Source organism: Panulirus ornatus, chromosome 6 (assembly GCF_036320965.1).
Source record: "Panulirus ornatus isolate Po-2019 chromosome 6, ASM3632096v1, whole genome shotgun sequence".
Lineage (NCBI taxonomy): Eukaryota > Metazoa > Arthropoda > Malacostraca > Decapoda > Palinuridae > Panulirus > Panulirus ornatus.
The window spans coordinates 19,595,534-19,622,774 of NC_092229.1; the positions used below are offsets into that span (position 1 = coordinate 19,595,534).

The 27,241-nt window shown below is 40.5% G+C and overlaps 1 protein-coding gene across 3 annotated transcripts in view; it reads right to left on the reverse strand.

Moving 5' to 3' along the window:
• Positions 1-26,187, reverse strand: part of Nurf-38 (Inorganic pyrophosphatase Nurf-38) — a 149,869-nt gene extending 123,682 nt beyond the window's left edge. The window contains exon 1 of one of the 3 annotated variants that reach the window (XM_071662696.1): positions 25,988-26,187. In XM_071662696.1, coding sequence (XP_071518797.1) covers positions 25,988-26,171 — 184 coding nt within the window. In that variant the 5' untranslated portion in view covers positions 26,172-26,187. The remainder of the gene's footprint in view (positions 1-25,987) is intronic. The other 2 variants (XM_071662697.1, XM_071662698.1) reach the window with 2 other exon arrangements.
• Between the last annotated feature and the right edge of the window lie 1,054 nt (positions 26,188-27,241).

Below are 27,241 nucleotides of genomic sequence, written 5' to 3' on the forward strand. Positions count from 1 at the left end.
TCTTTTTCACTCCATCTTCCCACCTCCAATTTGGTCTCCCTCTTCTCCTCGTTCCCTCCACCTCCGACACATATATCCTCTTGGTCAGTCTTTCCTCACTCATTCTCTCCATGTGACCAAACCATTTCAAAACACCCTCTTCTGCTCTCTCAACCACGCTCTTTTTATTTCCACACATCTCTCTTACCCTTACGTTACTTACTCGATCAAACCATATCCATAGTCCACGCCTCGCAACCATACAACATTGTTGGAACCACTATTCCTTCAAACATACCCATTTTTGCTTTCCGAGATAATGTTCTCGACTTCCACACATTCTTCAAGGCTCCCAGAATTTTCGCCCCCTCCCCCACCCTATGATCCACTTCCGCTTCCATGTTTCCAACCGCTGCCAGATCCACTCCCAGATATCTAAAACACTTCACTTCCTCCAGTTTTTCTCCATTCAAACTCACCTCCCAATTGACTTGACCCTCAACCCTACTGTACCTAATAACCTTGCTCTTATTCACATTTACTCTTAACTTTCTTCTTTCACACACTTTACCAAACTCAGTCACCAGCTTCTGCAGTTTCTCACATGAATCAGCCACCAGCGCTGTATCATCAGCGAACAACAACTGACTCACTTCCCAAGCTCTCTCATCCCCAACAGACTTCATACTTGCCCCTCTTTCCAAAACTCTTGCATTTACCTCCCTAACAACCCCATCCATAAACAAATTAAACAACCATGGAGACATCACACACCCCTGCCGCAAACCTACATTCACTGAGAACCAATCACTTTCCTCTCTTCCTACACGTACACATGCCTTACATCTTCGATAAAAACTTTTCACTGCTTCTAACAACTTTCCTCCCACACCATATATTCTTAATACCTTCCACAGAGCATCTCTATCAACTCTATCATATGCCTTCTCCAGATCCATAAATGCTACATACAAATATATATATATATATATATATATATATATATATATATATATATATATATGTGTGTGTGTGTGTGTGTGTGTGTGTGTGTGTGTGTAATGGTTTAATAAATCAAATAAAAGTCAATATTAACATCAACTGAAAAAAAATATATAGACTGCATTTTTTGTCCATTTCATATTAATACATGTGGAGGCCTGTAGTACTTTCGAAGATATGATATATTGCATATTTTTTACAATTTTAGCGAGAAATATCTAATATAAAAAAATTTAATAACATTTCTTCCCTCATCGACTGACTGAATTTACTTTTTTCAGGAGTAAATATTTCCTTTTGTTCTCGAATAAAAACCAACCTGCATTTCATTTTTTTTTTTTTGTGGTACTTCAACGTAATGAATACCATTTGTATATGGATCTTCCCAGTTCAGCATAAAACTTAATCTTTCTAATTCGTGCAGCCGCAATACACAAGTGACAAAGACCTTCTGTGTATGTTCTATATAAAGGTTGTTTCATGGATGATTTAGAAAGAAAAAAAAACTCAAACTTTCACTAATACTGATACACCACAGACATGAGTCACTGACATATAAAAGTATTACAAAAGGCGGAAAATTCTTACGTTTGAGAAAAATGTGAAAGGAAGATTTTTTTTTTTTTTTTTTGAAATTCACATTTCAACAAGCAGGTCTTTTAATTAGAGGAAAAAAAGAATAACATCATTAATTTTTTCTTGAAAAAGAAAATGAAAATAGCTGAATGACTTCTATTTCACAAATCTAGAAATACCGCAGACCTACATATATAAATATCATTACCGAACTACAATGAATGGAATCTCCGCTGAACAACATTATGGTAACATATTACCAAAGACCACCACAAGTACACAAAGTGTATGTGGTCTTAAAATTATGTTTAACAGTTAAAAATATCTATAAGTTGACGGCTTTAGACCCTAGTAGCTGACAGGCCTCAATATCGCCATACCATCCAACCTACAATCAAATCATAATCAATACTGCTCACAGTTGTGAACGAATACATTACAATATCGAACGCTATCCCGACTAAAAAGTCACCCAGAAAAAAGATCATTCCAATTCAATAAAGCATCAAACATCATTAATGAAATTCGTATAAGCTAACTGTGATGCCAGAACTATTGGAGTCTACTACTTGGGAATTTCACTTATGATGAGTTCAAGTTCGTGTTCTTTAAATGTTTAAGCGATATGGTCTAACTAACAGTTAAATTACATGTAATTTTTTTACGTAGTGACACTGAGGTGCCAAAAGAACTGTATATATACATTACTGTACGCGTATAAATAGACATAGGCCAACAATGCGCTATCAGCTTTAAACTGGATGAATTTGCATTTTCCATTCGTCAGAATTCTAGTATATAAGTTAGAATCCTGTCAGTTATCCACCACTGTATACCATATGGAATGAAAAGCCGAGAGCCGTGTCTGTAAGGTATGAGTAGCACAAATGTGCCAGGCTGTAGCTACACATGTGCAATGTATACTCGAACATCTGTGTCACACCTACACCCGTTTGTTCCATTCCCACACGAACTTTGGTCTTCTCCCTCGTACAGACAGTATACAAACATTTACAAGACACATCAGTATCCTTACATCAGACACATACAGAATATATCACCGCTGCTGCAGTTACACCTACACTCGAACACTGTCATTTAGTATGTTTTCAATACGCCCGCAGGGAAGACTTGTGCAAGATCCAGCACCATACTCTATCAACACGGTCAATGGTAATGAAATTCAGACGTTCGACAAGTGTTAAGTATCTAGTTTGGTTTACATCACGACTGTACAAACGTCAAGGTCAATATTCAACCTAAGACGACGCGAAAGATGTATGTGCTCACACTATAACTGACCGTTAACCATCCCCCTAAGAAAGAAATATATATTTATCTATATTCATTATAATTGATTGCCGTTACACAGCGTCAGCATGGTAGCGCCAGGAAACAGACGAAGGATGGCCCATCCACTCAATCACACACACACACACACACACATATTTTCTTTCATACTATTCGCCATTTCCCGGGTTAGCGAGGTAGCGTTAAGAACAGAGGACTGGACCTTTGAGGGAATATCCTCACCTGGCCCCCTTCTCTGTTCCTTCTTTTGGAAAATTAGAAAAAAAAAAAAAAACGAGAGGAGAGGATTTCCAGGCCCCCCCCCCCCCTCCCCCCCCTCCCTTTTAGTCGCCTTCTACGACACGCAGGGAATACGTGGAAAGTATTCTTTCTCCCCTATCTCTAGGGATATATATATATATATATATATATATATATATATATATATATATATATATATATATATATATATATATATATATATATATATATATATTTTTTTTTTTTTTTTTTTTTTTTTTTTTTATACTTTGTCGCTGTCTCCCGCGTCTGCGAGGTAGCGCAAGGAAACAGACGAAAGAAATGGCCCAACCCTCCCCATACACATGTACATACACACGTCCACACACGCAAATATACATACCTACACAGCTTTCCATGGTTTACCCCGGACGCTTCACATGCCTTGATTCAATCCACTGACAGCACGTCAACCCCTGTATACCACATCGCTCCAATTCACTCTATTCCTTGCCCTCCTTTCACCCTCCTGCATGTTCAGGCCCCGATCACACAAAATCCTTTTCACTCCATCTCTCCACCTCCAATTTGGTCTCCCTCTTCTCCTCGTTCCCTCCATCTCCGACACATATATCCTCTTGGTCAATCTTTCCTCACTCATTCTCTCCATGTGCCCAAACCATTTCAAAACACCCTCTTCTGCTCTCTCAACCACGCTCTTTTTATTTCCACACATCTCTCTTACCCTTACGTTACTTACTCGATCAAACCACCTCACACCACACATTGTCCTCAAACATCTCATTTCCAGCACATCCATCCTCCTGCGCACAACTCTATCCATAGCCCACGCCTCGCAACCATACAACATTGTTGGAACTACTATTCCTTCAAACATACCCATTTTTGCTTTCCGGGATAATGTTCTCGACTTCCACACATTCTTCAAGGCTCCCAAAATTTTCGCCCCCTCCCCCACCCTATGATCCACTTCCGCTCCCATGGTTCCATCCGCTGACAGATCCACTCCCAGATATCTAAAACACTTCACTTCCTCCAGTTTTTCTCCATTCAAACTCACCTCCCAATTGACTTGACCCTCAACCCTACTGTACCTAATAACCTTGCTCTTATTCACATTTACTCTTAACTTTCTTCTTCCACACACTTTACCAAACTCCGTCACCAGCTTCTGCAGTTTCTCACATGAATCCGCCACCAGCGCTGTATCATCATATAATACCCTCCAACAGCCAGGACTCGAATCCAGGACCTTTGCGTGGTAGTCGGGAACGCTAATCGCTAGGTTATAATCGCTCGTAATAGAGAAATGACTGTTCGATTACAAATAATCGAGTACCTTTCGTCTCACATCCCTGAGCAACGGCTTCTAGACTCGTCAAATCCCATCAGGCTCACATTACCAGCAGCTAGCGTTTTACAGGACCTATCACGCAAAGGTCCTGGGTTCGAATCCTGGCTGTTGAGGGTACTATGTGTTCTATGAAAGTGTGCGTTCACCTGCATAATATATGTGTTTATATACCTCCGCATTTGTACAGTAAGGTTCTGTAAAATGGTAACTGCTGGTAATGTGAGCCTGATGGGATTTGACCAGTGTAGACCCCGTTGCTCATGGATGTGAGGCGAAGGACATTCGATTACTTGTAATCAAATAGTCATTTCCCTATCAAGGGCGATCATAGCCGAGCAATTAGCGTTCCGAACTACCAGGCAAAGGTCCTGGGTTCGAGTCCTAGCTGTTGGAGGGTATTATGTGTTCTATGAAATTGCACGTTCATAATATACATTTGTTAAATTTATTATACTTAATCGCCGTCTCCCGCGTTAGCAAGGTAGCGCAAGGAAACAGACGAAAGAATGGCCCAAACCACCCACATACACATGTATGCATATACATAAACGCCTACACACGCACATATATATACCTATACATTTCAACTTGTACATACATATGCCACATTCGTTCACACTGAGCCTCTAGGTGTCATGTGTAATGCACTGAAACCACAGCTCCTTTCCACATCCAGGCCCCACAAAACTTTCCATGGTTTGCCCCACACGCTTCACATGCCCTGATTCAATCCACTGACAGCACATCAATTCCTTGCACGCCTTTCACCCTCCTGTATGTTTAGGCCCCGATCGTTCAAAATCTTTTTCACTTCATCCCTCCTCCTCCAATTTGGTCTCTTGCTTCTCTTCGTTCCCTCTACCTCGGACACATATATCCTCTTTGTCAATCTTTCCTCACTCAGTTTCTCCATGTGACCAAACCATTTCAATACACCCTCTTCTGCTCTCTCAACCATACTCTTTTTGCCACCACACATCTCTCTTACCCTTTCATCACTTACTCGATCGAACCACCTCACACCACATATTTTGTCCTCAAACATCTCGTTTCCAGCACATCCACCCTCCTCCGCACAACCCTATCTATAGCCCATGCCTCGGAACCATGTAACATTATTGGAACCACTATTCCTTCAAACATACCCACTTTTGCTCTCCGAGATAACGTTCTCGCCTTCAACACATCCTCCAACGCTCCCAGAACTTTCGCCCCCTCCCCCACCGTGTGACTCACTTACGCTTCCATGGTTCCATCCGCTGCCAAATCCACTCCCAGATATCTAAAACACTTCCTTCCTCCAGTTTTTCTCCATTTAAACTTACCTCCCAATTAAATTGTCCCTCAACCCTACTGAGCCTAATAACCTTGCTCTTATGCGCATTTACTCTCAGCTTTCTTCATTCACACACTTTACCAAACTCAGTCACCAACTTCTGCAGTTTCTCACCTGAATCAGCCACCAGTTCTGTATCATCAGCGAACAACAACTGACTCACTTCCCAAGCCCTCTCATCCACAACAGACTCCATACTTGCCCCTCTCTCCAAAACTCTTGCATTCACCTCCCTAACCACCCCCTCCATAAACAAATTAAACAACCATGGAGACATTACGCTCCCCTGCCGCAAACCGACGTTCACTGGGAACCAATCACTTTCCTCTCTTCCTACTCGTATTCATGCCTTACATCCTCGATAAAACTTTTCACTGCTTCTAGCAACGTACCTCCCACACCATATACTCTTAATACCTTCTATAAAGCTTCTCTATCAACCCTACCATATGCCTTCTCCAGATCCATAAATGCTACACATAAATCCATCTGTTTTCCTAAGTATTTCTCACATACATTCTTCAAAGCAAACACCTGATCTACACATCCTCTACCACCTCTGAAAGCACACTGCTCTTCCCCAATCTGATGCTCTGTACATGCTTTGACCCTCTCAATCAATGCCCTGTCATATAATCTCCCAGGAATACTCAACAAAATTATACCTCTGCAATTTGAACATTCACCTTTATCCCCTTTGCCTTTGTACAATGACACTATGCATGTATTCTGCCAATCCTCAGGCACTTCACCATGAACAATACATACACTGAATATCCTTACCAACCAATCAACAACACAGACACCCCTTTTTTAGTGAATTCCATTGCAATGCCATCCAAACCCGCTGTCTTGCCGGCTTTCATCTTCCGTAAAGCTTTCACTACCTCTTCTCTATTTACCAAACCATTCTCCCTGACCCTCTCACTTCGCACACCAACTCAACCAAAACACCCTATATCTGCCACTCTATCATCAAACACATTTAACAAACCTTCAAAATACTCACTCCATCTCCTCACTTCACCACTACTTGTTATTACCTCCCAATTTGCCCCCTTCCCCGGTGTTCCCATTTGTTCTCTTGTCTTGCACACTTTATCTACCTCCTTCCAAAACATCTTTTTATTCTCCCTAAAATCTAATGATACTCTCTCACCCCAACTCTCATAGCCCTCTTTTTCAACTCTTGCACCTTTCTCTTGACCTCCTGCCTCTTTTTTTTTTTTTTTTATACATCTCACAGTCATTTGCACTACTTCCCTGAAAAAAAATCGTCGAAACGCCTCTCTCTTCTTTCACGAACAATCTTACTTCATCTCACCACTCACTACCCTTTGTAATCTGCCCACCTCTTACGTTTCTCATGCCACAAGCATCATTTGCGCATGCCATCACTGCTTCCCTAAATACACCCCATTCCTCCCCCACTCCCCTTACGTCATTTGCTCTCACCCTTTGCCATTCTGCACTCAGTTTCTCCTGGTACTTCACACAGGTCTCCTTTCCAAGCTCACTTACTCTCACCACTCTCTTCACCCCAACATTCTCTCTTCTTTTATGAAAACCTCTACAAATCTTCACCTTCGCCTCCACAAGATAATGATCAGACATCCCTCCAGTTGCCCCTCTCAACACATTAAAATCCAAAAGTCTCTTTTTCACACGCCTATCAATTAACACGTAATCCAGTAATGCTCTCTGGCAATATCTCCTACTTTCATACGTATACTTATGTATATCTCTCTTTTTAAACCAGGTATTCCCAATCAACAGTCCTTTTTCAGCACACAAATCTACAAGCTCTTCACCATTTCCATTTACAACACTAAACACCCCATATACACCAATTATACCCTCAACTACCACATTACTCCCCTTTGCATTCAAATCACCCATCACTATAACCCGGTCTCGCGCATCAAAGCTGCTAACACACTCACTCAGCTGCTCCCAAACACTTGCTTATCATGATCTTTCTTCTCATGACCAGGTGCATAGGCACCAATAATCACCTTTCTCTCTCCATCCACTTTAAGTTTTACCCACATCAATTTAGAGTTTACTTTCTTACACTCTATCACATACTCCCACAACTTCTGCTTCAGTAGTGCTACTCCTTCCTTTGCTCTTGTCCTCACACCAACCCTTGACTTACAAAGATACTTCGATATACGGCAGATATTTCATTTACTAAGAGTAAAGGAAAAAATGCTCGCTGCAGTTTTGCAAAGTATCATATCTCATGAGAACCGACAGCAACACTAAAACCATCATAAGACATAGGAAGTATTCTTCACGCTGAAAAACATCCCAGGAATTTACTCCCCAAGGGCGTACATTATCCATGGAGAATGCATTTCTGACGGGCGTACATTATCCATGAAGAATGTATTTCTGACGCGCGTACATCATCCATGGAGAATGCATGTATTCCTGATGCGTGTACAAAATAAAACATGGTGCTCACGTCGTTCTTGCGGTAGAACTGCGGGTGACAGTGGATGGTCTCCATCCACGTGACCAGCCACTCACGATGCCACTGGACGTAAAGCGATCCACTGGAAAAGCACTCCACTTCTGCATACTACACTGAGGGTAGCGGCACATGACAGCGGCCAGCAACACTCCACTCCTCAACAGGTATTCTATTGTACTTGAGAATCCTTCTCCCTGATCACAGGTACTTTTTTGTTAGCTGAAACGGCACGGGTAACTGAGGCCCTAATGAAGGCCATCCCATTAACGATATATATATATATACATATATATATATATATATATATATATATATATATATATATATATATATATATATATATATATATATATATATATATATCCTAGCCTAAGCCAGGCACCTATTTTATCGACCAACCCCTAGGGGTGGATGAACAGCTGGATTGACGGTGGACGAATGCCGGAACTAGGTTTCGAACCTATGCGCCCGACCCTGAGCGGCCCGTGAACGCGTCATAGGAACGCTAACCGCTATAGCACTCTCTCTCCCGTACCAAAAAAAAAAAAAAAAAAAAAAAGTACATGGCTCCATTTTAATACAACAAAAATTGACATTTTTTCTCTTTGCGAAAACTTGTGACATCAAAGGCCGGTGCTTTTGTACCTAACTGTTCATCTAATTGAACTAAAGCCTACCGATGCTGGAAGCTTTCTACGCACACCTTTCCCTAAAAATTTCACGTTCTATTACTTCTGCAGATGTGCATTTACATTCTCGTACCAACTTTTCTCAGATGTGCATTTACATTCTCGTACCAACTTTTCTCAAATGTACCCAGATTGAACTCCAACAGTACTTTGTGTCCCCTACTGTGGCAAACTATACCCAATTGCGCTCACACAGTCCTTCACTCTGCCCAAAAGTACACCAGTGCCCAAGAATACCCAATTGTGCCCAACAGAACGCTAGTGCCCAAAAGTACCCCAGCGTGCCCAACAGTACCCAACTGTGCCACACAGTACCCCAATCTGCTCAACAGTACACACTAAGCTCAACTGTACTACACTATCTATGCCCAGCTGTACCACATTATACCTAACAGTTCACCACTGTGTCCAACGTTGCTCTACACCCTCAGCAAGTACTTGATAACCCTCAACACCTCTATACTTTCCCCAACACTGTCCCACTGCCATCTCCCTCCCCAGCAGTGCTCCACACATCTTAACACTCACAATCACCCCACATGGCACACTCACTGACCAAAGCTTCACCAGGGATGAGGAATTGCAACTACCTGATGGATGTGGTTCATCAGTGTGGCTGACCCACCCGTCTGCCTTCTGGCCTTGACCGTATCCCATCACTGCCCAGCCGATCCCACCCTACCCTGCTGGGCCAGCCGGCTCATCAATAATGGCCTCTATGCTTATAAATATGGCAATCAATCCTCACCAGCAAAGAGGTTATCATCGGGAGGGAACGATGCCTCCTAACAGCTTCAACCTTTCATTGCTTTCTTGAAATTATTCTATTTTCAGCAACTCGACCGCAGACTTGTTACAAACCGGAAATATTACTTTTTTACTGGAGGTCGTCCAACCTGAGATTATAATATCTTGCAACCCTTTGGTGCAAAATGTGTTTTCAATCAATCAAATATGTACATAATATGGCTACGTTCTGTTACGGCAACGGTTCCAGACTCTATAATCATGATGAAGGAAGCTTCGACACGCATGGAGAAAATTAATGAAAATTATTTGAAATCGATAATACATTCTGACGTAAAATATCTATAACTATGTTCTATGATTACAAATTAATTATCGATTACGTTCATGAAATATACCAAATCATAACGATTGACACGTTTCTGGAAGTACTTAAAAATTATCAAAAATGTAAAGTTTCTAGTCATTTCAATAATCATCGACTATTGACGATTATTATCTACAAAAAAAAAAAAAAAATAGATTTGAAGTTACTTAAAATGGCGGTGGTGGTATGTGCTCCGGTAGGACGGCTGCTGTCTAAGAGGCCACCTTTGACAAATAAACATTGTCCATTGTGACATATACATGGTAAGGTGACAACGAGACACGAGCTGTTAATCAGGATTAAACTCTAAATGTTTCAACATTTGTGTTCTTCAGGATATACCTCCTGAGGAAGACGACAGTCGAAACGTTGAGAAGTGAAACCTGATTAGCAGCTCCTCTCACAGCTCCCTCACAAGCTACCCCTCACAACCTCACGATGATTCTGGTCAACGTTAAGTCATCTACCAGTGGCTCTTAGTCTTCATGAGGCTTTAACATGAGCACATCGGCCTGAATTGTAAACAATGATACTGACACCTGGCAACGATAAGGTTTGTTTTTCTTAATTTAAGAGGAATCGGAAACGATCCGATCACAATGTGGTAACAAATCGAATATCCTTAGATTTCTGCAATCGTCATCATAAGTAACCGTGAGCGAGTGCAAGGACATACGCTCATGCCATCTTCTAAATTACACACACACACACACACACAATACAAAACAGGAAGAATAATAGCAGGAAAGATATGCATAATGGTGTTGAAACTTGAATATTTACAATCCTCCAGGAACTTTAGATGAAGCAGAACTCAACAATAATCATGATGGTGAAGGAAGCTTCGACACATGCACTGGACGATATAGTTCTAACAATGAGGGATCTAAGTTACAGAGAGAGTGGGAGATATCACACTCTCCTAGACATAAGGAGTCATGGAGACAAATTCTTTGTGCATATACATGAAAACTTCCTCCTGGGCAAGAACGTTACTGAGAACACCACCATCACAGGGCCTGACGCACCGTCCTTACTAGATCTCTTTGTAACATGGGAGCTAATTATATCCTATGATGCATCAAGTGGATAATAAGTGATCGTGTAATCCTTGAGTCAACGTGGCTTGAGGGTATACAAATGTCAGAGAGGAAACTATGCTAAAAGAGCTGACATATCTGTAGAAACTACAAAGATCTGAACATATTCTTTAAATTCGACCTCTACACTCTGTATACAGATCACTGTCCTGGAAGGTTTTGCGAAATAAAAAATGATGGAATTCGATCATTCATCAACAATCACAAAGCTGGAGGGAGGGTTAGAAAACAAGATTAGATTATTGTCACAACGTGGAAGAGCGTAGGGTTGTAGTGCGGAATCATAGGCGACAGAGTAGCTAGCCAATACTAGGAAGGTATACAAGAGCAACGAATGAGTATAGGAAGTTAAATGAAGTTGAGCAGACACACATCGAAACGATATTGTAGACAAGACGGGGGAAAAACAAATTCTTCGTCAATCCATCCGGAGCAACTGTCAAAAGAATGCTATTCAGGCTGAGGGATTCATTGGGAAGACCTGTAGATATGGCGTGTAACTATGCGACGAACTGAATAAGCTAAAATAAATATATTAAAAATAGAGGAAACTATAGCGCCAACACTAGCGATGGGACGGGAAGAGAACTTGGAAAGCAGAGAACATTTTAAAGACGATTACAAAAGCGTCATGACCCAAAGAAGCCACATGGTCCTTATGAAGTCTTTCTAAAGGAGGCAAAGAAGTTCCCCTTGAAGTACTGTTCAACATGATCCTCCCTGGAGGAAGTTATGTTGCCAAGAGAGCACTAGTACATACGAAGAATATGATGAGAATCATTACAGACCATTATCACTGGAAAGATGATCAGAAAGCAATGGATGGATTGTTGCGTTGCAAAGGAGACGCTAACAGAGACAACGTAGGATCAGGGGAAGAAGGTTGTGTAACACATCTTAGATTTCTATGAAAGAATTAGCTCCGTCTGACATGACTGTTCATTCACAGACTGTCAGCCGTTTGACAATGTACCACCACCTGGGAGAGTGGTACAGAAGGATTTTCAGATATGCGTATTGGGTAGACTCATTCAACGGATAGAAAAGGATTTTAAAGGAAGGGAACTAAAGACTGATAGCATAGGAGCCTTCCCGAAATAGGGTTATGCTCGTTGTTCTTCGCGATATCTGCAAATGACTTATCAGAGTCTGGATGCATACCTGAATATGTTAGCAGTTTTGGCTAAGATCACAGGGAAAAAAATATAGAATGAGAATTTATACATGTTCTGTAGTTTGTCGTATAAATGGCTGAAATTCAACCTGAGTAAACGCAAAGTGAAAAAAAAAGCTTAAAACGTTTCAAAATTAATGTAATCTAGCAGGAAATACACCACAGAAATTTGTATGAGCCAGGAACATGGAGGTTCATTTATCCCTGGGGATGGGGAAGGAAGGATCCCACCCTGTCTTGCGTGTTGTAGAGGGCGACTAGGTGGTGGTGGTTGGGGGCGGGGGGCCTCGAATCCTCTCGTCCTTCAATACTTTCCATGTGAATTAGCAGAGGAAGGAACTAAGCGAGGATTTTTCCTCCTCTAAAGCTCAATTCTGTTTCCAACGTTATCTCGCTCGTGCGGTAAACAGCAAACACGTATGAAACATATCATTCTGGCGCCTCCCAATCCAGGAGATGGTCCTCTTCCACGAGTACATGACAGAATGCTTAGGTTAATAAAGCCACGTCGGACGCTAATTACCTACAATAAATACTTTTTGATTTGACAATTCTTAACAGATGAACACATCCACCATCATTCTCGCGTTGGTAAAGCATCTGTATGCGAGTAATGACAACTTATAACTAAAGTCCAAACCCTTGATAGCACCACCAGGAGCCAGACAACGAGATCTCTCCTCGAGTGTTCATCTACGTGATTTCTGGCGTGCGGCATGGTAATCTTCAAAGATATCGCAGTTAAACCCACAAGATAGATAAGATACGCCTGTGAGATGTTCTGGAGGTGGTCAAGTGGATGATCAGGCAGCTCATCCTGATAAGCAAGTGATCCATAACTTTTCAAAGAAGCCTCAGTTACAGGAACGGCTGCCACCACGTACACCTGCTATAGAACACTGGGAGTCCGCTCAAAACATATCCCGTTTTCTATTAACCGGCATATGGCATGAGGGTTCTATTTTCATCAAAATTTTCCACAATAACGATCCAGCATACAATCATGCTAGCATAATGAAGAAGAACACTGTGCCAAGACGGTATGAGGATCATAAATGTTAACTTCGGTCCAATACGAGCACTACCTTGGGGAAGGGGGAGGGGGGGGAAAGAATGATGAAAGTATATTCACTTTCTATATTATCTTGCAAGGTAAACAAAATAAAGTTGTTACAAATAATATATTGATTGGGAAATATACAATAAAGATACTATTAACCACAAAAATAGAACGATAAAAAACAATGTTTCTCTAGGTTGGCAGCACATTGGGATCAGATGGCGCCTTGTCTCAACCCATCTTGATACCTTCCACCTAAAAACCAGTCTAAATGTTATCCATCACACTGGTATTTCCGTGTCGTTATACATGGCGCAGGAAAAGTGGCTCATGATAAGACCCTCAAACACGCTATATGATCAGCCGGAGAAAGTTGCCCAATCACAATAAGCTTCACAAGCTTGATACGAACACGCTGTACCTGAGATAGGAGGCAAGTGTATGTAAACACTTTGCTGTATACTATTACCAAAATTGGCAAGTTCCATGGGTTCTTCAAGACACTAAATATAAATGAATATTCAAGATTCAATTAACAAGTACAGTACATATACGTATGTGTAATAAAGCTGTTCTCGTCACGACTCAATTTCCCAAGTATCAGAATTAAAACATACACATAATTAACCTTTGTGTTGAAAATTAAAATACTGTTCAGCTATTATCAACTCGCATGGAATCAACCTGTGACGAAAATTAAGATACTCGTGCAACAGTAAACAATTGCATGTGTGGCAAATAAGGATTTAATTATTCGTTTTCTATATCTTTACTAGTTCATGTCAACAAGTCACGAGTTTCACAAAATACCGGTAAATTCTAAAAGCTACATAAAACCAAGAATACAATACAGATAAAGTAAGCAATAAAGTTTATGGATGCAATTCCAGTCCCTGTATCAACTTTCTGCATTCTCACTGCATGCGACTTTGTGTGCACAATTCACTGACCAAAGGCTGTCCTCGCAATACTTTCTGACAACGGACACCTGGCTCGGTGTAACCGTAAGACTTAGAGTGACTTGTATACTTGGTAAAAACTTTTCAACACGCTGTTAAACTTGTACACTTCATTGTTTCTCCATGGGTTCCATAACACGGTACACTTACGGCAAAGGAACTAGGAACTTTTTTGGTCCAAACTAAATTCCATTTTCTATGAAATACATCGAACCTTGACTGCATATATATCTTAGCCTTCAAATGTCAGTAGCCTATCGACTCCCAGGCTCATCAATGCAGGACGCATGGGTCATGTTAAAAGTACCAGTCGCAAAATCCTATACCTTCTTCGTGAGTTTAAGATAACTCTAAGGCCATTATACATATTCACTACATGTATAAACCTTGTGTGAATGAGCAGATTTATGACGTCATTATAAAGGAACGAGGGTTTGTCCTGTCAGGCCTAACAATTGTTCCGAACGTGGCACACGGTTTCCAATTCCTTCTAAGAATATACTGGGAACAGAATTTGGTGGCCTGGAGAAAAATATTCTTTATTTTATATATATATATTCTCTTCGAATAGCCATGCATAACCTTTCCTAAGTGATACACAGCTTCCTATTTGGCTGTGAACATGGTTAAGATTCTCTCATCGATACAACACACACATACCTGTTTATAAGTTTCATTTATGCTTAGCTCCTTAATATCTAGTGCAAGATCGTCAAATACTCAACAAAAAATTAAAACAAACTATTTTCCTAATGTAACAAAGGTGGGAGATGTTAGGTGAGGAAGAACAGCAAGGTTGACTGTGGATCGACTGTCACGACTACGATTCGAACCTAAACAGCTGGAACCCCGGCGTTCCCTGAAATGTGTCACGTTCCAGCTTCAAACTTTGTTAAGGAATAAATTAGATTTTTTCTTCAGTTTTCAATACGAGACGGAGTCTACAATTAGTGATCCTAGGTGATTGTGTACATGAACGTAGGTGCGTGTGTTATATGCCGTCATTGCACCACCTCTGATCAATATCTATCATAGCTTACCACTGCTAGTGATCAACATCTAACATCTAAGTATTTACCCATTGCTGAAATGTGAGAATCAACTTCATGATGATACTTAAGGAGTAACTTCATGAAGGTAGAGAGAAAACACAAAGATTGGTAAAGTTGATAATTAACTGGCCAGGGAATAGGTGTGCAGTTCAGCATCCGCAAGCTTGGACTGCGATCAACGACATAAACAAACTAAGTCTGGTCAAATTTTTTCAAAATTCAAGTTAGTGACTGGATGCTGAAGTGTAGGACCTTTATCAGGAGGCAGGCATGAAGTCGCCGTTTGGGGCCACCACTAAAGACGAGCTAACACAATAAGAATAAAAATGACATTGAAAGGTGAGGTGAAGTAGTTGTTAATACGCACATCAGAGTCGACGTTTATACATAAGACTGACGTACATATGATCAACAAAAATCATGAATTTTGTCATATTTGATAAATATACAGCGGAACTCATCACAAATGAAGAATCACTTACACCATATGAACTTCTACATATGCAAGTTGGCTCAGCCTAAACCTTGCTATGACAACCGATTTTATGAAAACACTATTGCGAGCCAAATGCTGCATCAGAGGCTCGCTATCGGATAGCGACGTCTGGGAAGTGTATGTGAACAAGCGTCCAATGCTGTGAAATAGCTCCATCTCTTAAGACGTAAGCCGAAGGTCGAACAAACAAGTAATGTGACGCAGTACGAGTCAAATCACGTGACAAGACTAATGTCACTAACTGTACTAAAGCTGAAGATGTGCGTTTTGACGGCCATACAGACGTGTACGATGAATTCCATCCTGAACACTGTAATATTTGAAGTTAAAGCTCTCAAAACTTTGTTAATACCCAACGCAACACAGTGTTCGAAAACTTAAGTACGTAAGTAATGATAGAGAATTGTTTAAGTTTTGAAACAAAAGCAAGCTTCCATTAAATACATAAAGTCAAGGTGGGCCAATATTAAACAACTCAGGTCAACTGGTTATTGCAAACTGACAGAAGGTAAAGTTGGGTACAAAAGTCCTGCAATGTGCGTGATTAAAGCTTTACTGTGGGCAAGAAATTACGGGTACGAATCAAAATTTAGGGTATAAAGTTATGTTACTTTAATGTGGTAGGTTAAAGAGATGGCTGAGGGGGACATGTATTGAGTAAACACACAGCATAAGCAGGATCATAATGCAAAGGGCTACGAAAAAAAAGAAACCATTCGGTCCTTTCTAGCAGTTTGTGATGGCATAGGGATACAGACCTTGTCAGACTAACATTTTTTCAATTTTTTTTTTTTTCTGTCTCCCGCGTTTGCGAGGTAGCGCAAGGAAACAGACGAAAGAAATGGCCCAACCCACCCCCATACACATGTATATACATACGTCCACACACGCAAATATACATACCTACACAGCTTTCCATGGTTTACCCCAGACGCTTCACATGCCCTGATTCAATCCACTGACAGCACATCAACCCCGGTATACCACATCGCTCCAATTCACTCATTTCCTTGCCCTCCTTTCACCCTCCTGCATGTTCAGGCCCCGATCACACAAAATCTTTTTCACTCCATCTTTCCACCTCCAATTTGGTCTCCCTCTTCTCCTCGTTCCCTCCACCTCCGACACATATATCCTCTTGGTCAATCTTTCCTCACTCATTCTCTCCATGTGCCCAAACCATTTCAAAACACCCTCTTCTGCTCTCTCAACCACGCTCTTTTTATTTCCACACATCTCTCTTACCCTTACGTTACTTACTCGATCAAACCACCTCACACCACACATTGTCCTCAAACATCTCATTTCCAGCACATCCATCCTCCTGCGCACAACTCTATCCATAGCCCACGCCTCGCAACCATACAACATTGTTGGAACCACTATTCCTTCAAACATACCCAATTTTGCTTTCCGAGATAATGTTCTCGACTTCCACACATTCTTCAAGGCTCCCAGGATTTTCGCCCCCTCCCCCACCCTATGATCCACTTCCGCTTCCATGGTTCCATCCGCTGCCAGATCCACTCTCAGATATCTAAAACACTTCACTTCCTCCAGTTTTTCTCCATTCAAACTCACCTCCCAATTGACTTGACCCTCAACCCTACTGTACCTAATAACCTTGCTGGACCAAATCGTTAAGGGTGTTACGGGGAAGACCTTGTCATGTTTCAGAAACAAAGCTTTGAGTGGAGAGAGCAGAAAAGATTTTTCGAGTAGAAATGCCAAAGCTTTAACATGGGAAGCGCGAATTATGTCATCTGTAGGTTTGAAGGCATTCGTCTATATTTCCACTCTTTATCCTGTTTTTTAAACAATGCTGATGTCCCCTTATATATCAAAATTCCTCTTGCAAAAAAATTATTTTACCATATTCAAAGTACAGTAAAATATTTATCCACAAATTTGTATCAATTAGTGGGTTTTCCCAGACTTTGGCCGCACGATGATATACCGCGAAAGTACAGTCTCGTCAAAGAACGTCTCACCCAAAAGGAATATATATTTCCCTACTACTGGGAGAAACGCAGCCTAGGACTACTAGGACTTGTTCAAAGAAATTGATCCAGGAGTATATATATATATATATATATATATATATATATATATATATATATATATTATCCCTGGGGATAGGGGAGAAAGAATACTTCCCACGTATTCCCTGCGTGTCGTAGAAGGCGACTAAAAGGGAAGGGAGCGGGGGGCTGGAAATCCTCCCCTCTCGTGTTTTTTTTTTTTTTTTTTTTTTTTTTTTTTTTTTTTTTTTCCAAAAGAAGGAACAGAGAAGGGGGCCAGGTGAGGATATTCCCTCAAAGGCCCAGTCCTCTGTTCTTAACGCTACCTCGCTATCGCGGGAAATGGCGAATAGTATGAAAAAAAAAAAATATATATATATATATATATATATATATATATATATTATCCCTGGGGATAGGGGATTAAGAATACTTCCCACGTATTCCCTGCGTGTCGTAGAAGGCACTAAAAGGGGAGGGAGCGGGGGGGCTGGAAATCCTCCCCTCTCGTTTTTTTTTTTTTTTTTTTTCAATTTTCCAAAAGAAGGAACAGAGAATTGGGCCAGGTGAGGGTATTCCCTCAAAGGCCCAGTCCTCTGTTCTTAACGCTACCTCGCTAATGCGGGAAATGGCGAATAGTTTGAAAAAAAAAAAAAAAAAAAAATATATATATATATATATATATATATATATATATATATATATATATATATATATATATATAAGAAGAAAGTTAAGAGTAAATGTGAATAAGAGCAAGGTTATTAGGTACAGTAGGGTTGAGGGTCAAGTCAATTGGGAGGTAAGTTTGAATGGAGAAAAACTGGAGGAAGTAAAGTGTTTTAGATATCTGGGAGTGGATCTGGCAGCGGATGGAACCATGGAAACGGATGTGAATCATAGGGTGGGGGAGGGGGCGAAAATCCTGGGAGCCTTGAAGAATGTGTGGAAGTCGAGAACATTATCTCGGAAAGCAAAAATGGGTATGTTTGAAGGAATAGTGGTTCCAACAATGTTGTATGGTTGCGAGGCGTGGGATATGGATAGAGTTGTGCGCAGGAGGATGGATGTGCTGGAAATGAGATGTTTGAGGACAATGTGTGGTGTGAGGTGGTTTGATCGAGTAAGTAACGTAAGGGTAAGAGAGATGTGTGGAAATAAAAAGAGCGTGGTTGAGAGAGCAGAAGAGGGTGTTTTGAAATGGTTTGGGCACATGGAGAGAATGAGTGAGGAAAGATTGACCAAGAGGATATATGTGTCGGAGGTGGAGGGAACGAGAAGTGGGAGACCAAATTGGAGGTGGAAAGAAGGAGTGAAAAAGATTCTGTGTGATCGGGGCCTGAACATGCAGGAGGGTGAAAGGAGGGCAAGGAATAGAGTGAACTGGATCGATGTGGTATACCGGGGTTGACGTGCCGTCAGTGGATTGAATCAGGGCATGTGAAGCGTCTGGGGTAAACCATGGAAAGCTGTGTAGGTATGTATATTTGCGTGTGTGGACGTGTATGTATATACATGTGTATGGGGGTGGGTTGGGCCATTTCTTTCGTCTGTTTCCTTGCGCTACCTCGCAAACGCGGGAGACAGCGACAAAGCCAAAAAAAAAAAAAAAAAAATATATATATATATATATATATATATATATATATATATATATATATATATATATATATATATATATATTATATATATATCATATATATATATCATATATATATATATATATATATATATATATATATATATATATATATATATATATATATATATATATATCCCTGGGGATAGGGGAGAAAGAATACTTCCCACGTATTCCCTGCGTGTCGTAGAAGGCGACTAAAAGGGGAGGGAGCGGGGGCTGGAAATCCTCCCCTCTCATTTTTTTTTAATTTTCCAAAAGAAGGAACAGAGAATTGGGCCAGGTGAGGGTATTCCCTCAAAGGCCCAGGCCTCTGTTCTTAACGCTACCTCGCTAATGCGGGAAATGGCGAATAGTTTGAAAGAAAAGAAAGATATATATATATATATATATATATATATATATATATATATATATATATATATATATATATATATTCCTATGAGTCCACGGGGAAAATGAAACACGATAAGTTCACAAGTGCACTTTCGTGTAATAATCACATCATCAGGGGAGACACAAGAGAGATATATAACAGTCAGTTGATATACATCGAAGAGACGAAGCTAGGACGCCATTTATTTACCAAATGGCGTCCTAGCTTCGTCTCTGGTCTCCCCTGATGATGTGATTATTACACGAAAGTGCACTTGGGAACTTACCGTTTCATTTTTCCCGTGGACTCATAAGAATATCTTGATCACGCGCATAATTGTGATCCTTTCCTATATATATATATATATATATATATATATATATATATATATATAAATATATATATATATATATATATATATATATATATATATATATATATATATATATATATATATATATATATATATATATATATCCGTTACTATGGATAAAACCTTATACAGCTTCTCACATCAAAACTGACGATGACGAAGCTTTTGATCATTTTGAATACCTGTACTAAATATTCATTTTTCCTCGTTAAATGAGTGAACATCGTCTGGATGGCTTACACAGGGGTTTCCTCAAGACCAGGAATCATCGTGGTAATGTGCCGCTATCATCTATCGTCAGTCTTTTTAAATAGGGTGACCAAAAGTGAACACATTATTCCTGGCGGGCATACATCCCTAAATTGTAAAGTGACATGAAATTGAGCACTGTGCTCATGAATCCTAAAATTTTGTTCATTTTACTGTTTCTATGCCTTAACTGAACTAACAATGTTATGCGGTTCAAGAGTTCATACTACCAAACCTTTGTCTTTTTCTAGTGAACTCCCGGACTAACCAGTCTCAGGCAACAGTTAATCGCCACTTTTTGTTTTCGTCTACTTTGTTAGTTTTCTGGCCACTAAACTACAACATCCTTATCATATGACAATATTAGCAATTTTTGATAAATACTATCAACTGTTCTCTGAAAATCCATATAAATGACGTTGATTGCATTACTTTCATAATAATTATCTATTCTATCGTAAAACATATATCCGTATATGAATGCATCGAAAAACCATGCTTCTTCTGATCCTCTAACTGACACACACTCTGTCTCGAATGATGGTCTCCAAACATTTAACTATGGACGCCAACTTCCAGAATGGGACTAGTCACTTTCTTTGAACATACAGCATGAGCATATCCTTTGTGGATCAACTTAAAGTGTTTGTAAACTGTATATTATAGTGCCAGGGAGCTTCCACGCTAAACAATTTTCCATATCTCCCAAAATATTCAAGACCCACACATGGGTTTCCGTGGCGTAGAGGTTAGTATCGCTGAACAAGATTACGCATGTGTCCGCCGGGTTCGATTCTCAGACTCGGCAGTTGACCCAAAGCCAATACCAGAACATTAAACTCCTCTCGGAGCTAGTCAGTATGTGAATACTGGCTGAGGTACAGTGAAAGACAAAAGTCTGTTCTCGATTTGTCCAATGATTATTTGCATCGAACCAAACATAATGAAAAGTTTGTTTCGACTACAGTTTGACAATTGGCAACATGACTACAAGGAAGCTTCAAATGTTTTGTGGTTGAGATATTCGGTAGAATAATCATGTGGCCGGTGCCATATATTTGTACTAAATCTAGTCATACTATAAAATAAAACCTGTCTAGGTCAACTTCAAATTTTCATGTATGGGAAAATTTAGGGAAAAAGCAAATCTCTGAATTTTTTACCTTTTCCTCAAAATATTCAGTGACGTGTGTATGTAGAAGCACTGCTCAAATGCTAAATGTTCGTATCATGCGAGGAATCGCGCTTCGAAATGCTTGCCTTTCACGAAATTTTTCACCAAACCCAAGGAGCAGACTTTTGTCTTTCACTGTACTAACGAGAAATGGGGCCCTTCAACTGTAGAACTCCCTTCACGCAAAATAAATAATCATACAAAATCAAATCATAAAAGTAATTAACAAGACACTTATCAAATTAGCAAAAAACCTAGTCTAGAAAATCCCATCCCTCTAACACCACGTGCACACTTACCCCAACCCCCTCTGCCGTAATGACCTACACACCGAGTCAACTCCCCCCCATCCTTCATCCCCCTCCACTGTCATAACCCACACTCTAAGTACAGCACATGCCCATCCCTGTCACAATCCTGACCCACACACCAGGTCCAGCACCTAACAATTTGTAATCACCTTCCTGACCAACACACCAGGTCCATCCCCCTGCCGTTCTGCCACACACCAGGTGTAGCCCTTGTTCTATGTCGCTATTAGTTTTGGATACAGAGGGATTTTGTTTGACAATGTTTTTGTGTAGTAATGTTTGAATAATAGAATACGAATGGTGGAGCGTGATATGGAGCATATATCATTACCCAATATGGAATATGGCAACAGGGAAGTTATGACAACGAGGGACTAATTTCCATAATGGTAAAGTGTGTGAAAGAAGAAAGTTAAGAGTAAACGTGAATAAGAGCAAGGTTATTAGGTACAGTAGGGTTGAGGGTCAAGTCAATTGGGAGGTAAGTTTGAATGGAGAAAAACTGGAGGAAGTAAAGTGTTTTAGATATCCGGGAGTGGATCTAGCAGCGGATGGAACCATGGAAGCGGAAGTGAATCATAGGGTGGGGGAGGGGGCGAAAATCCTGGGAGCCTTGAAGAATGTGTGGAAGTCGAGAACATTATCTCCGAAAGCAAAAATGGGTATGTTTGAAAGAATAGTGGTTCCAACAATGTTGTTTGGTTGCGAGGCGTGGGCTATGGATAGAGTTGTGCGCAGGAGGGTGGATGTGCTGGAAATGAGATGTTTGAGGACAATATGTGGTGTGAGGTGGTTTGATCGAGTAAGTAACGTAAGGGTAAGAGAGATGTGTGGAAATAAAAAGAGCGTGGTTGAGAGAGCAGAAGAGGGTGTTTTGAAATGGTTTGGGCACATGGAGAGAATGAGTGAGGAAAGATTGACCAAGAGGATATATGTGTCGGAGGTGGAGGGAACGAGAAGTGGGAGACCTAATTGGAGGTGGAAAGATGGAGTGAAAAACATTTTGAGTGATCGGGGCCTGAACATGCAGGAGGGTGAAAGGCGGGCAAGGAATAGAGTGAATTGGATCGATGTGGTATACCGGGGTCGACGTGCTGTCAATGGATTGAATCAGGGCATGTGAAGCGTCTGGGGTAAACCATGGAAAGTTTTGTGGGGCCTGGATGTGGAAAAGGAGCTGTGGTTTCGGGCATTATTGCATGACAGCTAGAGACTGAGTGTGAACGAATGGGACCTTTGTTGTCTTTTCCGAGCGCTACCTCGCACACATGAGGGGGGAGGGGGATGTTATTCCATGTGTGGCGAGGGGGCGATGGGAATGAATAAAGGCAGACAGTGTGAATTGTGTGCATGTGTATATATGTATGTGTCTGTGTGTGTATATATATGTGTACATTGAGATGTATGGGTATGTATATTTGCGTGTGTGGACGTGTATGTATATACTGTGCAGAGGAGGGATGGATGTGTTGGAAATGAGATGTCTGAGGACAATATGTGGTGTGAGGTGCTTTGATCGAGTAAGTAATGTAAGGGTAAGAGAGATGTGTGGAAATAAAAAGAGGGTGGTTGAGAGAGCAGAAGAGGGTATTTTGAAATGGTTTGGGCACATGGAGAGAATGAGCGAGAAAAAAACTGACAAAGAGGATATATGTGTCAGAGGTGGAGGGAATGAAAAGTGGGAGACCAAATTGGAGGTGGAAGGATGGAGTGAAAAAGATTTTGAGCGATCGGGGCCTGAACATACAGGAGGGTGAAAGGCGTGCAAGTAATAGAGTAAACTGGAACGATGTGGTATACCGGGGTCGACGTACTGTCAATGGATCGAACCAGGGCATGTGAAGCGTGTGGGGTAAACCATGGAAAGTTTTGTGGGGCCTGGATATGAAAAGGGAGCTGTAGTTTCGGTGCATTATACATGACAGCTAGAGACTGAGTGTGAACGAATGTGGTCTTTGTCGTCTTTTTCCTGGCGCTACCTCGCGCGCGTGTGGGGGGAGGGGGTTTTCATATCATGTGTGGCGGGGTGGCGACGGGAATTAATAAAGGCAAGTATGAATTACGTACATGTGTACATATGTATATGTCTGTCTATGTATATATATGTATACGTTGAAATGTATAGGCATGTATATGTGCGTGTGTGGACGTGTATGTTGGGGGGGGGCCATTGTTTCGTCTGTTTTCTTGCGCTACCTCACTAACGAGGGAGACAGCGACAAAGTAAAATAAAAATATAAATATAATATACATATATATATATATATATAAATATATATATATATATATATATATATATATATATATATATATATATATATATATATATATATATGTGTGTGTGTGTGTGTGTGTGTGTTCTACTCACATTATACCAAACATCCATGACAATATCGTGGCAACTGCTCAAGTGTAAAGATACATTCGCACGCACAAACAGCCATTCCCAAAGGTCTCTGCAGCAATCTACATTGATGTTGGCATATTTCTCGAGCAAATCGTAGCTGCTAAAGGATGCTATATTAGGTTTACATAGGTTCGTTGATTTTTTACAAACTCTTCACCTTATACATTAAATAACATTTTCCCATATCCACCCTTTAGAGAGAGAGAGAGAGAGAGAGAGAGAGAGAGAGAGAGAGAGAGAGAGAGAGAGAGAGAGCAACAACTGATAATTTCTAAATAATGTTTTACAGTCCGTTGTTTGATCAATGACTTTCTCAGTATTTTTAGATTGCATTCTCTTCTGGGCTACTCTTGTTCTAATCAAAAAAGAGTACACTACCACATCAAAATAAAATCATTTAGCATCCAAAGGTAATATACATGTGGAGCAAAACTTTACTTGTACCCACAATATTTTCAAATGGTCTCTCATTCTGGAAAGTTTCAATCAACCCTAGTCCTTTCGCTAGACGTACCTCAGCAGTCAACAGTACTCTAAAGCTCTTCATTAAATATCTCAAAACTCTCTTGTTCGATTGTCCAAGTACTTGCAACAAATACCTCCTAACTCTGCACTACGTAAATCTTGGAAAAATAAAACTAACAATGTCTCAAAACCCGCCACCAAACGTGGTAACATACCAAACCTTCAACTTTCAAATCAATTCTTGTTTGATCACTGAGAATATGTACATGGTCCCTTAACTAAATATATATTTTTTTGTATTTTCCACACTATATTTCAGATCGAAGCCTTTCTAATAATACATTTATCATCATACAGTTCATAGCTCTTAGAGTTCCCTCATATGCCTCAATCGCCTCAACACTTAACTACTGAACCACTAAACCATTATGTCAAAAAAAAAGGGGTGGAGGGTTAACTTGCCGATTCATCCTTAATATAGGGGTCACGTCATATTAATAATCAAATCACCGATCTTTATTTCTCATAATTCTGTTAATCCCGTTTAGAAAGTACTGAATAAGGCCAAGTCACTAGTCAAGCAAGCTAACATCGTTGACCTTCACTAATCTTCCAATGTGAACAGCAGGATGCTGTGATTCGTCCATTTAAATTCTAATTTCCATCTGTCCAACTCAGTATATTTCCGACTCAACTTGGGCTAGAGGTGTTTCAATGCTTTGTTCAACATGACAATACATGAAATGACAAAACTATACTAAAGACTAACCAGATCATGTGAAGAAATACGATTAATCAATATAAATGCTGACAAGACGCCCACCTACCCGGTGTCCACCGTATGATACCCGTAAATTTCAACTGACAGGCTTATTCTTTATCATCAACACATATATAGGAAATCTACCAATAATCTTATAAACCATCTTACACGTGCTACATCAACGTCATGTCTTAGAACGGAAACGCCTAACCTATTGACAAGATACTGGCTGGCCGGTAATCAGAATTCTGGTGATAACACTCGTGCAGAAAATAAGCGAATACTCACTAAGGTATACTCTGTAGTCCGAAACATTAGGGCAGCCCTTTTCGGTAATGGTGTAAGCCATTTCTCTGATGGTTCCTGGAATGGTTGGAGAAAGCTTGAATCGTTTAGGAGACGAAATCGTGACGACTGCTCGCGTAGCAGACACCAAAAGGGTTCGTGTGGCTCGGGCCCACACGTGAGCCATGATACTGTCGCCATCTGTTGGCGATATTTTCAACTATGCGCCAACAGGAGGTGGGCGCTTATTTCAAAGTATGAACTACACACAAAGTTATTAATCATGGAAAGCTTAATTACAAACTGTCTTTTCTTTCAGTATTCAATATATCAAGAGAATTAACAGTGGCAGTGAGCCTTACTCAACACAGAAGCATAATGTGAATAATGGTGTTTCAAAGGAATTATGAAGCATTGAAAAATATTTACTCGGAATTCGTTTCCGCATTGCAGAAACGTCTTAACAAAGAATTATTATGATACATTAAACTCAAAGTTTTCTGCAAATATGCGTAAACCTGAATACAAAATTATATTGAGAACTGATTGGATCTTGTATATTTTGTTATGACGTGATCCATATTGTGAGGAATCTCCAACGAAATTGTATTTGTAGACAAGGAAATCTTATTTTAGTCTTTAACTTTATTTGATTATATAATCAAGTTGTAGCTTGTATTTTTTGGCATAACATGATTGAGATTGTACTAAATAAAGATGTTACCAGACACTGCCTGCACGTGCAGCTATCGAACGTAACAGGCGACACGACACCACTGTAGTATAAAGCAGCTGGCCGGCCATTCACCGTGGCTTGCCGATGGTGTGCATGTTATACCAGGGATCACATGACTCATCACTAGGGTTGTCGTCATTCATAGTAGCATTCTTGCAGCATTCCGTTAGTCGCAGGTTAACTTCATGTTGCTGTTCTTGAAGTGGAGTCCCCATCATTTTCTGCCATAAAACCAAGTCATTGACAGTTAAATAGCATCACCCAAGGTTGCCAAACCATTCCTTCATTCTTCCTTCATAACTGCAGAGACAGGAAACACTGTAGAAAAATGTTAATAAACAATGTTCAGGGAAATGTTCAAACGTGCATTTAGAAGGGAAACTCGGAGGATGTGAGCGGATGATGGTCGGGGACAAGCTGAAGGAGTGCATGATGGTTTGAGCCGCACTGAGGAAGAGTATGATGGTTAGAGCCGTGCTAGAAGATCGGATGATGGTGGGGCCGTGCTGGGGGAGTGCATG